This window comes from Nothobranchius furzeri, chromosome 4, assembly GCF_043380555.1.
Source record: "Nothobranchius furzeri strain GRZ-AD chromosome 4, NfurGRZ-RIMD1, whole genome shotgun sequence".
Classification (NCBI taxonomy): domain Eukaryota; kingdom Metazoa; phylum Chordata; class Actinopteri; order Cyprinodontiformes; family Nothobranchiidae; genus Nothobranchius; species Nothobranchius furzeri.
In genome coordinates this window covers 2,606,065-2,621,466 of record NC_091744.1, presented here as the reverse complement: position 1 = coordinate 2,621,466, position 15,402 = coordinate 2,606,065, and the positions used below count along the sequence as shown (strand labels likewise).

The 15,402-nt window shown below is 39.8% G+C and overlaps 1 protein-coding gene across 1 annotated transcript in view; it reads right to left on the bottom strand.

Moving 5' to 3' along the window:
* Window positions 1–4,356: 4,356 nt before the first annotated feature.
* The window catches only part of LOC107391647 (phosphatidylinositol transfer protein cytoplasmic 1), a 117,871-nt gene continuing 106,825 nt past the window's right edge, over window positions 4,357–15,402 (bottom strand). The window contains exons 6-9 of the mRNA XM_015969050.3: window positions 10,185–10,280; window positions 9,504–9,659; window positions 9,310–9,373; window positions 4,357–4,735 (exon numbers count right to left, since the gene is read on the bottom strand). Coding sequence (XP_015824536.1) covers window positions 4,380–4,735; window positions 9,310–9,373; window positions 9,504–9,659; window positions 10,185–10,280 — 672 coding nt within the window. The 3' untranslated portion in view covers window positions 4,357–4,379. The remainder of the gene's footprint in view (window positions 4,736–9,309; window positions 9,374–9,503; window positions 9,660–10,184; window positions 10,281–15,402) is intronic.

Genomic DNA, 15,402 nt, shown 5'->3' with positions numbered 1-15,402 from the left:
AGGTTCACAGCCAAGTGTGAAGTAACTGGGATGAAGATCAGCATCTTCAAATATGTGACCATGGTTCTTGACTGGAAACGGATGAAGTGCCAACTCCAGGTGGGGGTAGAGGTCCCACCTCAAGTGGTGGAGTTGAAGTATGTCAAGGTGTTGCTCACGGGTGAGGGAAGGAGAGAGAGAGCGGTAGATCAACAGGTAGTTAGGGTTGCTTCTATAATCAACCTTCTGGACATTTTAAACACGTTGGCCTCAAATAAAACTTACTGTTGCCCTCCATCTTTGCCTGTAAACACAGTTGACTTAAAGTGTTTTATATACAGGTGAAACGCAAACGACAAGACTATGGCATAAAAGTCCATTTATTTCAGTAATTCAGCTTAGACTGTGACCATTTAAAGGCTCATGAACCCTTTTGCACATGGTTTGGATTAAAGAGCTGATTAGAGTGTGACACTTATTGAACCTTCTCACATGATTCCAATTGTCTGGAATTTTTGCATTTGGGATTTTTATTAGCTGTAAGCCACAATCATCCCAATTATAAGAAATCAAGGCTTGAAATATCGGCTTTGCATGGAATGAGTATCTCATATATTAGTTTCACCTTTTAAGCTGAATTACTGAAATAAAGGAACTTTTGCACCATTTTTAAATTTTTCAGGATTCACCTAGCCTGGCTAGCCAGACTTTGCAAAGCAGGAATTTGGTCTAGTTCACTAGGCTAGGATTCACCTGTAAAACTTCTATAAACAAAATAAAGAGTAACACAGTCACAATAGCTAACAAATTTTATTTATCTGTTTAAGAAAACTTTAAACAATAATTACAACAAAGAACCAAGTGAACCTTAAAGGTCAGTAAAAATATAATAAGTACAACATAATTAATCATTAAAGTGGAAGAACAAAGAGCAACTTCCAGCAGCTAAACAAGAATGGCACCACTGGGGTCTGCATCACAAAGCAGAAAGTGCTGGATTCATCACCGAGCCTACGGAACATCATCAGAGAGGTTTTAACTCGGGCGTATCTACCAGCAAATCACTGATTCTGATAATTGAGACAGATCCCAGGTTTCAGGAGATGGCTAAACCACTTGGCTGAATTCAAACTGCATGAGGAGGAGGAGAGGAGTGAAATGCAAAACAGCTAAATCACGAAATCAAAGTACAGCAGGTTTTACTAGAAAACGGAATCACCTCCTATTTAACATGGCATGTGAACATCGAAGCAGCCACGTCACTAAAATGCAAAGCCTCAAACTGCTTCACAACTCAGAAAATCAGTTTGCCCCTGCAGGGTTAGTCAGAAACAGCTGGAGAGCAACAAAAAAAAGTGCACAACTACAATGAATCTTCATATTGAAATGAGAATAAACGTAACTGAATTCAATACGCTCATTAAGTAACAACTTCATTGATTAAAAACACATTAAGTCAGCTTCCAGATTGAACCATCACATACACACACACAAAAAAAAATCCTTCTCGTCCATTTTTAAATCTCAGACCACATTCATGGCACATCAGTAATGAAACTTGGAACAGGCTCAATGTAAGAAATCTACAATTATTAACAGCAGTATTTACAACAGCTATTGTGCTACTCTTTTAAACAGAGCTGATATTTAATAATAGCCCACGGTGGATCAAACGTGTCCCTGGATTGCTGCGTTCCTGACGAAGGAGGTGGTCAGTACCAGACTGGTAAGTGTACAGACACTAGCAGAGGGATGATAGCTGGTTAATAGCATTTTCCTCTTTAAAACACAAAGACAAAATTTACTGTAACAGCTAAGAAGCTACGGTTTTGATTTATTTTGAAAGAAATGTAAGTGAAAAGCTGCGCAAATTATTGGAACTATGGCAAAAGCACTGAAGACCTTCTGTTTGAGCTTCACTTTTAAAGTTTTGGTCAAATAAACCCAAGGATAAAGTAAACACATTCCTTTATTGTCATTTAAGGTGTCAAAGACTGGAAAGTGCTAATGCTGTAATGTTTATAATCCAAAAAGATCAAAACGGAAAATAAGGTATTTCCCAAAACGCATTAAGTTAGCCCCATTACTTAAAAAGCTTGAATGTGTAATGTGATGTTTACGTTGCACCCCTCTACGTCTCCAACCCCCCCCCCCCCCCCCCCCCCCGCAGTGAAAGCACACAAGCTTTAAAGAATCAACGTGAAGCTGAAGCAACAGTAGAGGACCGAAGACGAAAGCAGGAAGGAGAAAAAAAAGATAAAGGGCTAATTTAAAAAGCTACACAAGAGAATTTAATGTAAGTAAACCTTCTTCCAGAAATGGACCTCTGTCTTATAGTTTGATAAACAAGGTAATGTTTAGGGAGTCTAAACCAAAAATAAACACAGAGGAATGCAACTAAAGCAGTGAAACTGACTGCAAGCTGAAATTTCAAGAAATATTTCAGCCTTTTTAATGAGCTTTACTTTAAAATGGCTTCCTGAATAGCCTTAGTTTAGAGAAATGGAGTTAAAGCTCTACAGGACTGATGAGCTAGCTTTAACGCTGCTACGACAAAATAGTATAAATTGGTCCAATGTCAACAGTGTTCATGTAAATATTTCAGAAACTGTATTAATCCAAGCTGAAGTCATTCATGAAGGTATCCACATCTATTAAGTCATTCAATCTTTTACCAAAAACCATCCTTAAAACTGGCTGAAATATCCCTTTAAGCTCTCACACCAACCACATCCCTTTAGTGCCACTATGCTGAGGCAACACAAGTATTAATGTAATCGGATTACCTGTATGGATTGTAAACCATTGTCCAACAATCAAAAAAAAAATATTTGAAAAGTTGGTACCTGAACTATTGTAGAGAATTTGGTTTACACATGGGTCGACGCCGATGCGACTTCAGCATGCAGAGGCACTGAGTTTAAAGAGTTTATAGGCCTACAGTAGATTCTCTGGGCATGCGTCAGTTTCAGTCACAATCAGCATTTTCCAACTTTACAAAATGAGTTCAAACTTCTAAAAGGAAGCATTCAACATTTCTCCTTCATATAGTTGCATTGCTTAACACAGTGTACCCATATACCGTATCTAGTTCATATTTTGTAGACACGTAGTGAACATTCCATGCAGCGTATTAAACCATTCCTTTGAATAGTACTGAATGGAAAAGGAGGGTTTTCTATGAAAGAATACAATTGTCTATTACTGGGTTTGTTTTTCCTTCAGGGGTTTTGATGCCAACTTGTAATACAAGCCAGGAAAACAGACAAATGTTGTAAATCTGTTATGAAAGCTCCAGCTTTGCAAAGCATAAGTGCTAGTACTTCTGCAAATGCTATGCCCCTAACGAAGCACATATTCAAGTCAGCTTGACACATGTGCCCTTTTCTTCAGATCCAGCATTGACTCGACTGTGCACAAGAATCAGCTTGTGCCTACAATCTCCTGGCCTTTTGTTCCAACACAAGATCCTGTCGAGTTCACTCAAGCGAATCCCATTTGTAAAATGGGAGATGTCCAGCATTTGCTTAGGCAACATTTATCTTTATGCACCAACCTCTCAGTGCTATTAAAGCTGTGAATGCAGCCGCAACAGCAATATTTTCAATACCTGTGATTTGTAAACATTCTGAAGTTTTAGACTGGTGTAGAACATGCAATTGTTACCGCTTTCTAATTTCTGTGGAGGTATATGTTTGGCAACTTCCCTGCCTTTGGATTGTGATCTAGATGCACGTTTGGGGAGACCTGAGGTGAAGTTTTGGAGTGATTGTACAGAATTTGCATCGCTTGTAGCTTTATAGTTTGGAACAAAACGAGCAAGTCTAGTCTGACCCAAAGGCCAGTTTAAACAACTAAAAACCAGTGGATCTGATCCAACATGACTGCCTCTCTACCGCTCTAGTCTAGCACAAGTCATTAAGCCGATTTCTAGCGTAACACAATCAATTGAAAGACTAAAATGGACGGTATTATTTCATTTGTACATGTTACTTGCACTTAGTTTCCAGTGGCTCTGTGGTGTCAAGGCAACTACTTTACAAATCAGGTAAAAATCATGGCCAGCTCATTTGATTGAACACAACCAGGAAAACAGTAAATAAACTATTGATTTACAAAAGGAATGTGAGGAAAAAGATATTGGTTTTTTATAAACATGTTTGTAAAAAAAGAGGTGGAGGTTTACTGGTTAGACTCAGTGAGTCTACAGCTGACCTAATGACAGGATGAGGACTTCTGGAAACGAATGCTGTGTTTAGGATTATGGTAAATCCCTGAATATGGCTAAGGAACTTGAATGTCAGGGCACTGGTGCTTGGAGGCAAGATTGGTCTCATTGGGCTCATAAGACAACAGGTTAAGAAGGGGCGACAAGGGTGGAGGGAAGACGTTCCACTGTTTTAATGGCCGCCCACTTCATCAGGGTCAGAGTTGGAAGGCGGCGTGGACGGCGGAAGGTGATTAGACATGGCTAATTGGTTGGAGGAAGAGCCCTGGGAAGCTGCACTCGGAGCAGGGTCAGGTAGGGTCAGGGTTTCGGGAGCAGACTTTTTGCGAGGACGGTCCTTGGGAACCGAGAGAGACTCTGGAGCATCAGTGCACATGGGAGTTGAGGGGGCGCTTGCAGGACCGGTGAGGGCACAGGAGGACAGGGGCATCTCACTTATGGAGATCGATGGGGGAAACACCCCAATCTTCTGGTTGGTGGCCTCCTGGATGGTGCGCTCAAACTCTCTCACCTCATCCATTGTCATGTCTGGATTGGAAAAATAAAAATGAGAAGAATTAGGTGTTTGAGTTAGTTTGAGATTTCCAAATCAACAGACCCAGTTTGTTAAATATGCTATTTTTTTAAATTATGTTAATGATTTATTCTAAAAAGTGATTTAACCAGAAAGTTTATAATGCACACAATTTATTACCAGGTAAAAATAAATGAATTAAAAACAGACAATGCTGTATGTCTAAAATGAAAACAATAATATTCAGTGTAGGGTATTTAAACAAAAGGCACGACCTAAACAAAAGTCAAAAATATTTTATAAAATTGCATTAAAATGAACATGTTTCATAATACCAGATTCATTTTATCGACGTGGAAAAAGTGTAAACATGTGTAATTCAGTGACCCTTTTTGGAAAATTATTCAGATTTCACCATTTCTGGCCTTCAAAGAGCCACGGATATTCAGAAAAGGAATTCAGAAGAAATATTTCAAAGTCATCAGAGTTTTGAGTAGTGGTGTGCATCTCTACCTGCCTCACGATTCGATCCGATTCCGATTATCTGCCTAACGATTCGATTTGAGTCTGAAATGCATCACGATTCTTCACACAAAAATTTTCATTACTTAATAAAAGCAGTAGAATAGTTTTCAATTTCTTTTTTATTTCGATATCCCTGAAAAACAGAACATTCATCTATTCACTATAGTGAGCAATAATGTTTAAAGTGTGCTGCCTATAATTACTTAAATAATTCAAGAAATAATGTTTTCGGTAGAGCAGCTTTAAGACAGAACATTACTGAACTTAAAAATAGTAAACAAATACTGTGTTAAGTGATTCTTTCACATCCAGGATCCCAAAACCGTAATTAGCCCAGACATCCAATTTACATGTAACGGGTACATCTTTGATTACTGGTAATGTTGGCCCTGTTGGCCCTGTATCCCTGTCCGCCTTTTCTGTTTTAAATTGGCGCTAGGGCAACGCAGTGCACATGTCATTGCAACTCTGCCCCCAGAAGTAATTGTAAAACCTCAAAACGTTATTGTCCTGCATAGACATAGACCAGGGGTCGGCAACCTGTTCCCATCAAAGAGCCATTATTACCCGTTTCCCACAGTAAAGAAAACACTGGGAGCCACAGCAGCCGCGGCGTTGTGGGCGGGGCCTACCCTCAGACAGCAGAGCGCTGCTCACAACAGGTGACAGCAGCCAGTACCGGTCGCTCGTGTACGTCAAAGTTATCTTTCATAAGACGATAATCAATAAAACGATTTATATAAAGTGGATCCAGAAGTTTTAGCCCGTCTCTGCCTACAATACTTTGATATTTTTCACCCTGTTGGTGGTTTTACTGAGCAGGTGCCACTTTTGTCATACGTTTCTTTTTAAAACATGTTTAGACTGTTCAGAATACAAATCCAGGCTCTGTCACATTTGATTGTTGTAATTAAACTTTGTAGGTGGGGAAGGTCAGAAAAGGATCCAATCATTTTGTTTTTCCCTCATTTACAGTGACGGAGATAACGGCGCAGTGCGCCTGGCTCTGCTGTAAATCAAGTTAAATTATATCTCTTTGCAACAATTTTCACAAGAAAACAGATCAGTTAAAAGCAGGGCTTGTGTTGTGTTGACCGGATAGTTCCCGTATTTAACCGTTTATTTTGACGGAGAAAGAATAGAAAGAACCACCCCGACGCAAGCAGATGAACTGACACTTTATTCGTTTCGCGCAGATGTAGCTAAATCACTTAAGAAATTATTCCCATCTGAGCTTGACACGGAGCTCAGCACAGCTCGCTGTCAGCGCGTACGGCGCACAGCGAGCTGAAGTTGTGGAGAGGGGCTTGGAGCACCTCGCAGAACCAAAGCGCATGCAGGAAGATTCCTCCGACTGAAGCGAGACTTGTCACTTAGAAAATGTTCCCTGATTATGAAACTTTGGCTGAATAGCGCTTGTTCCTGTCTCCAATGTGGCGTCTGAGGAGAATCCCAGAATCTCACATCCTCTTCAGCTCAGAATGCGCCTTTATGATTACGCACAAGCGTGACGCGTCAACCCGGTCTCACAGTAAGACCAGGTTGGAGCTGTTCAGGTTTACGCAGACAATCTTTACATTTAGAATTAGCTTACAGATGTAAAATTAATGCAGTAAAATATAAAGCATTTTATTTAAGTATCCATTCATTATTTTACAAGCACAGAGAGCCGCATCAGATGGATGGAAGAGCCGCGGTTGCCGACCCCCGACATAGACATAGGGAGAGAATCTCATTATGTCACGTTGCTGCATCGATGCAGAATCATGCACGGCTGAATCGCGATGCATCTTAGAATCGATCATTTTTCCCACCTCTAGTTTTGAGGCACACATAAACCCTTGTTAGCAAAATAATAAGGATGAAAACCTATTTGAAGCCCGAGACCAATTGCTCATTAATTCAGTTAAAAAAAAACACCCCTGTGAGCATTTTCTTTTCACCATTAAAGACCAGTTAAAGACTTTTCCTAAAGCTGCAGTTTTAATCAACAAACATGTATTCTGGTCAGTACCAGAAGCTCATATTTATATAACCATGTTTGGCACAAACCAACCATTTTAAAGTTAAATCATCCTGTGCTTTTTATTCTGGCTTTTCAGGACTAAACGACCCGAGACAGAAAGAGAGGATCCATGAGGACAGCTTCACATGGAGCTTAGCAACTGTGCAAATGTGAGACAGAGAGAAGAGGGACCAATGAAGCAAAAACGATGAAAAAACACGTACTCTTGCTTTGTCATGGATCTCTATGTCGTCCAGTGAAGTTGGGGTTGTGGTGGAATGGTCTGTCTGCTCATCACAAACTTTAATGTTGGTTTTCTCATGCATTTTTCTCTCGTAATCCCGCACATCATCCAAAGTCATATCTGTAATAAGAGGGGGCGGGGTAAGAGTGTAACGAGGGTCGAAATGTTGTTACTCCTCCAAAATAAAACCCAATTGCATTCCAGATGAGAAACAGACAAGGAAAAACGAAGGTTTGCTGGGCAGGACAAGCTTTGATTGAGGTTAAAGACTATGAGGTTAGAGCTGGGCTCCCCAGAACCCAAAGAGTGTGCAGGGGAGACAAATCCAAGTCAAAAGGAGAAGGGAACGAAAGAGGAAGTCGAGGATGATTCAAGATTAAGAATAAGGAAGAAGAGGCTTGTTCACGGAAAGAAAGAAAAACAAACATTCACCTACTCCACAGGAGAAAGGTATTAGGAAGCATCCAGGTTTCAAGAAATATTAACGTTATGTGTCATGTCAGAGAAAAAGAGGCTTATTTTCTAAGTTGGCTGCAGACATTGAGAAGGTGAAGAGCTGAGGACAAGTACATGAACAGTAGGCACTTAAACGATTACACAGGGCTGCTCTTTAGACAGAAGCAGCATTCATGTTTCAGCTCACGTCATTCATTACTCTGGTCAATTGTCAGTAGCTGCTTGATGCAACTGGAGCAAGTGGCTCCATTTAAAACATGAGACCGATCTGCTTTAATAAACACCTTTTTTTTAGTCAACATCTTTAAAGTAAATTATGGACCACAACTCTCAAAGTAATTATTGGGTGTAAAACTAATTATTTCACATTTTGGAATCAGCCTAATTCAAGATGTCTAGTAGGGCTGTAAAATACATCGGTCAGCGCGATATTGGCATGCGCACTGAATGGTCAGCTCAAATGTTTGCTACACATTATGTGTTTTGTCAAACGGAAGCATGAAGTTTTTCACAAATCAAATAGACCTCTTCACCCATTTGGCCAATCGAGTGGGTTTTTATTGGTTGGATGCCCCCCCCCCCCCCCCCCCCCAGGCAGACAACACTTATGGCTAACAAACACCTGAGTTAGCTTCATTCTGCTTTCTGCTGATTCTGCTTTTCCCAGGATCCACTGATTGCCTTATCTTGTTCATTTCCTTTTCCCCTTTCCTCACATTTTCTGATCCCAATTTTTGCTTTTCCTATTGATGAGTTTTTTTTTTATCTTGAGTTAAGTTTTTTTATTTATTGCAAGTCATATCGTTATCACAATTTTAATCACTTTTATCGTGCATTGCAGGTTTTCCTGATATCATGCACACAAACATGTCATGTTACAGATGATGAGCTTAAATCTGATGTCGTAGCAGCTGAAAATCACTTTGAGCTCCGACAGATGCAGGAGACAACAATACACTCAGCATCTGACCAAAACAACCACTAAATGATCTTAGAAGGACCACTAGGCCTTAACTTGAGCTATTATAATAAAACAATCAACATTACAATGAGTTTCCTGTATTTTGGATTGGATTTTGACATCTATAATCCATGTTGTTCACTTTCTTTGCAGCAAAACAGAACAGGAATGTGGGCTGTTCATGCCTGAGTGGGTCCATGCTGTAGGTGAGATACAGGCGGAATGATGATTTGTGCATAAACTGTCACTAAGTTTCAAATATTTAAAGAGTTCTCATTGATATTAAATAAACAGCTGCGGCGTGATTTCAGAAGAATTTGGAGGCAGATGCAAAGGTTTTGTTGTGAGGAAATGCATGACAGAGTTAAAGGAGTTGGTAATGAGCTTGTAGACGTACCGATCCACTCGTCAACCCAAGCGAACGCCTGCCTGTGTCCCAGCAGCAGCACGTCTCGAACCACCTAAAACAGATTTTTTACCCGTTTATTACTGAACAGCATAACAGCTGAACTTATTTTAGTAAGTAAGTCATATTATAGTTGTAATGTTGATTTCTTTGTCTTTATAGCAATTTTGGTGAACAGCTCTTACCTTGTGTACAAACTGCTCCACGCGCGTCTGCAGACCCCACACCTCAAACTTGACTGTGACCAGTTTGTAGGAGCACATGATGGGCTCCTGCGTGTCCCTCCATCCCTCCTGCAGCACGCCTCTCGATGTCTTCTCCGACTTGAAATATCGCAGGTCCTACGGAGGCGGGAGGGGTGAAGTCATGAACCAGGGAACTTTTATTAAAATGACTCGACTTTTTTTCTGAAAAAGTTTCACTTCCCATCGGAAGGAATTTGTCAATTTTGAGCAAAAAAATAATAATAATAAAAAAAAAAAAAGCTGGAAAATCTTCCGGATTCTAAAAATGTCAAAACATTCAATGCTGTTTAGAGATCTCAATGAAAATCTGACTTTCGGGAGAGTAAACAAATGTTAAAAGCGGACATAATTCACACCAACACATTATAGTTAATAAATAATATAAATCCAGGCTCAATTGAGATGAAACAATATGGTTTCAAGCGCTAAAACTATGATCATGAGCTTCATTCAGAGAAAAAGATCTAAAAAAAAACCCATAAAATCCATGAGTGACTGGATGACAAAATAAAACAGACACAAAGTTGTCTACAGAAGAATTACAGCAGTTTACATTCGTCTGGTGGTGTTTACTCTGGACTGGTCATGAGCATCTACACACACACTCCTACGCACACTCACCTCGGACTCCTTATAGTAGCGCTCAGGGATTTCATCGTAGGCAATGTCAACGAAGCACACCTCCCTCTCCTGGTCCTTCAGCTCCGTTTCAAAGATCTGAAAATGGAACATAGCTGTTTTGAAACACTGCAGCTTCAGTGTTCAGTCGGTGTAACCTTCTCACATCAAACGGAATCAGTCTGCCACTAGAAGTACCTCATCCCTACGGCCAGCAGGGGTCGCTCTGTGACAAATACTCAGCTGGATGTTTAATGCCACAGTGCTGACTGCAAATACTCTGTCATATGTTCAGTCAGCTGATTTACCAAAAAGTGAGCTTGTGCCTACTGCTTTTTCTTGGTTTGGTATTTTACTTTGCACTTTTCAGTCTCTTTGTGGTTTAATATATGGAGGTAAAACTATGCATCACTATTTCATTGTGCAGAATTAAATTATTGTGACCAATTATCAGAGCAGCACAGACATTATGCTCATTTTAATTGAAAGGTTTAACCTTAGAAAGGCACTGGAAAGAAATAAGAGAGAAGATAACCTTTTTGAAAAGAAAGAACATAGTTATTCAAACAAGAAGATGAAAATTTTGAAAAATACGATACAATTTTTTTTCCTGCAAAGTATAAACGAATTAGAGCAGGGATGCCCAATCCTGGTTCTGGAGGGCTGGTATCCTCATGTTTTAGTGGTTTCTCTGCTCCATTGCGCTTGATTCAGTGGCTGAATCACCTGTGCTCATCAGGTGCTGCAGAAGCCTGTTAATTACCTGCTGATTGAAATCAGCTAAGTTGAAGTAGGTTTAAAACTAAGGTGCTGGCCCTCCAGGACCAGGATTAGGTACCCCTGAATTAAAACAGCAGTTAAAACAGAAAAGGAACTGAATGGTTAGGCAAATATGGAAAACTGAAAAACCAGCTGACAACAAACTAAAATCTAAAAAGCCAAAGCATATTTTACAAACTGACCAACTGACTTACAACTGAATGAGATGATTTTTCACCAAAGACATTACGAGACTGAAGGCAAACAGAAAACAGCTGCAATGAAGTTTCGGCAACAACAAATAAATTCAGAATTTTTTTACCAAAGAAATAAACATGATGTTTAATTATGATCCAAATTACATTTTAGTTCATTTTAGGGATGTAAGGAAATATTGATATGGCAATATATCGTGAATTTTGTTCTAGCGATATTATATTAATATTCAAAAGCTGTGTATAGCAAATATCGATATTGCAATCTATCGTGATTTTTTTTACCTGCAATAATACATACATTTTTTAAAGCAGTGTATCTAATTTTTGGAAGAATTTACATGCAAACATTTATGTATTTTCGTTTATTTTGGTGCAATTAGTTAGACCATTAGTTGACAGCAGTGTGCAATGGGTTTTGTTTCCACCATTGAAATGTAAATCCCTCTATTATGGTTCATTTACCTCATGTTAAACATCAGTTTGAACTGTTTATTGAATTCTCCTATATTAAATCCAGTCTAAAAATATCGCTAATGTCTGACTGAATGTATTGTAATATATTGTAGCGTGATGAATTGTCCATCTTTGACCTAAAAGGCCCTGCTCTATTTGCTCTGCCCAAGCAAAACCATAAGTTTCTGGCACAAGCCTAATCTACAAGATATGGGCCAAGGCCACTCATGCTCGGTGGTCTTATCTAAACTGTTGCTTCTCCGGACAGCACAGGAAAGAAGAAAGAAGAAGAACTGTTTCTATTTAAATAATAATCAAATAACTTTGTTAGTCCAAATAATCATGTGTAGCTCAATGTTCAATCAATCTGTGAAATGAGAATATTAATTACTTGATATTATAATCCTATGATAGTATTTTAATAAGTAATAAAACTTTAAATATTTACACTAGACTGATCACACGTAATGCTAAAGTCACATGATACATTTCCGAAACTGGGAGATCAGGGGTTTGACTCCTGGTCGGGTCATACCAAAGACTTTGAAAAAATGGGACCCAATGCCTCTCTGCTTGACACTCAGCATTAAGGGGTTGGATTGGGGGGTTAAACCACTAAATAGTTCCCAAGCGCGGCTTGTCTGCAGCTCACCGCTCCCCCAGGGGATGGGTCAAATGTGGAGAATAAATTTTGCACACACACCTGTGTGTGTGACAACTATTGGGACTTTAACTTTAACTAACTTTTTCTGATCCAATCAGAACTCTCCAGATCTGACGCGAGGCATGGTTTTGTTGGTGCTTGTATAATCCCCTTTTGTTGTCAAATTCTGATTCAACAGCAAATCAAAACATCCAAATTATAAAACTATGCCCCACGTCATCTTAACTTCAGTTCCAAGCATACTAGAGAAGTTATCGGAGTGGCCAATCCGTAACTTTCCTCTTAAAGCCGAAAGAACCTAACAACAAGCTGGAATAAATCTGTTGTATGTTCCACCTGCTGCAACGGTTCCTTCAGAATAAAAGCTGAACCATCACGACCCTTTCAGGCTCTCGCTGATGCCAATAAACTGTCGTGACCTGGGAGTAACTCAAGACTGGAAGGGTCGGCAACCGCTGCATATCTACAGACGTCAGTTCCAAGAGGGTTCAAGCTGGACCCCTGACATGTTGGATCTAAACGGGAACTTCCGTTGGGGTACGTAGACCGACAGATGGCGTCTCAATGTGTGTTATAATCTCCAAACCAAAGCTTAGAGCGAAACACCCTTTCACTCCCACTCAGAACTAATAGTCTCTCCGTATTTGCTGGTTCTGAACATTTTTCACACACACATCATCCTCAGTCTTACTCCACCTTAGTTACATGATACACATAGTGTTTAAAGTTAGTCTTGTTTAAACTGTTTAGAAATAAATATTTTAACTATTAAACCTGACTCTCTCTTTCTTGGAGTTAATACGAAGAGTTATCTAATCCCTGCAATAAAAACATCCGATCTTCTGCTTAAAGTAATATTCAAAGATCCATCAAATTGATTTCATATTTCCTATGGAATCTCACATTTTATGGGTCATTACTTAAGATGTAACTAACGAATCGTTACAATATCGTGGTATATTGTATCGTCTCCCCTGTATCGCAATGCGTATCGCCAGAATTTCACCAATACACATCCATAGTTCATTTATTTATTTACTAATGTTTTAGGAGGATTAACCACAAGTGGGTCCTCCATAGAAGGTTTCAATGAAAATAAAAGAAAATCAAGAGCTGAAACTTGATTATATCTCAGGATAAAGCATAAATGTTGATGCCCAATACATTTCCATTTTTTACATATTTTAATTGATGTAAATTAAGTAAAAACAAAAAAGTGCAGGTCGTTAACTGTTCTTGGATGTTTCTGTCAAATTTGGCTTGTCTAGATCTGTTGGTACACTCTTCATTAAAAAGTACACTATGTCTCCTTGCACACCCACTCATTTTCTATCTATGCATCTGTGATTTTCCATCCTTTCCCTCTTTTACCCTCCTTCCTCCTTCCTTTTTTCCATTCCTCCTCCTTTCTGTGCTTTTTTAGAGCTCACACACAGTGTGAAGATAAGCCAGATGGACACACACATATTGTGTCATAATGGACACATGGGAGCACACAAGTCTTGATCAGCCTTTTTTAAAAATTGTTTTTAAATTTTAAAACCGCTGCCATCTTCATTTAACTGCATTTGTTATTTAAAAAAACGCTTCAATATTTATCCACTTGTTATGTTAAAACATGGAAAGAGTTTTCGTTCATGTGCTTCACAAAGTCGTGCAGCTGTCGTTTTATTAATGCTGAATAACTCTGAGTGTGTTTGTGTGTGTGTGCGTGCATGCGTGCGCAACACAGCATCTCAACTCAGCTCACATCCAAAGGCGTCCCAATCTGTCAGGCATTTCAGCAGAACCACAAACAAACATATTTATGCGACATCTTTCAATCTTCACTGAGTGAACTGGCGGAAGGCAGTTTCAATTTTGTAAATTTCATTTCAACACCATCACTCTCGTCGTTTGGATGGAGCACATCCATCCATAACATCTCTGCATGTTCAAAACACTGCAGGTGTCTGTTTATATGGCCGAGATTTGGCCGCCACTTTCTGTGATAACTGTAGCGTCGGGCAAGTGAACTTTTAGATTCATTTTTAGGCCAAAAAGCACAACTAAACATATTTCAGGCTTTCTGTTTGGATACACACCAGCCTTTCATCCTTCACTGTCTGGGCACTGGCATTCTCACTTGATGATTAATGCTCTTCTGAACTGGAGTGTGTGCAATCCAACAGCTCGAACTAAATTAGCCATCCGTATGAACAGACCAACGTTTGGTGGACTCTGAGCAAAAACAGCTCCGCTAAATCTGAGACCATGTTCTTGAGTCAGAAAAGGGTAGAATGTCTTCTCTGGGTCAGAGATGAGGTCCTTTCCCAAGTGGTGTAGTTTAAGTGTCTCGGGGTCTTGTTCATGAGTGAGGGAAAGCTGGAGCACGAGATCAATAGGCGGATTGGTGCTGCATCTGCAGTGATGTGGGCATTGATTGTACCAGTCTGTCGTGGTGAAGAGAGAGCTGAGCCAGAAGGCAAAGTTCTCGATTTACCGGTCAATCTACGTTCCTACCCTCACGTGTGGTCCCGAGCTTTGACTAGTGACCAAAAGTATGAAATCACAAAATCAAGCGGCCGAAAAGAGTTTTCTCCACAGGGTGGCTGGGCTGTTCCTTAGAGATGGGGTGAGAAGCTCGGTCATCCGGGAGAGGCTCGGAGTAGATCCGCTGCTCCTCCACATCGAGAGCGGCCAGTTGAGGTCGCTCGGGCATCTGGTTAGAATGCCTACTGGACTAGGGGTGGGAATTGATAAGTTTTTATTAATATCAATGGCATTGTCGATTCTGTCTATCGATCCGATTCTTTATCAATTGTAGTTAAACAGGTGCCAAAAATAAAACTGCGCACAGCTTCTGCAGTATAACTCTCAGTTTCTTTATGATAAATAATAAGTTGTACCTGTATCGGTTGGAAATATCTTTCCAAATGTTCTCCTTTATGCTCCCTGTGAAGGTAGAGTCATCTTCTTGTTCGGTGCGGTGTTGCTGTAGATTTTGTAGAGTGGGAAAAATCTCACCACAGGTCAGACCTTTGTCGCTGGAGTCTGCTAGTGTGGAGGTGTAAATATAAGTTTAATGACGCGAACATGATGTGTTAGTTGATTAGTTACCTGCAGTATTAACAGGAGAGGATGTGCG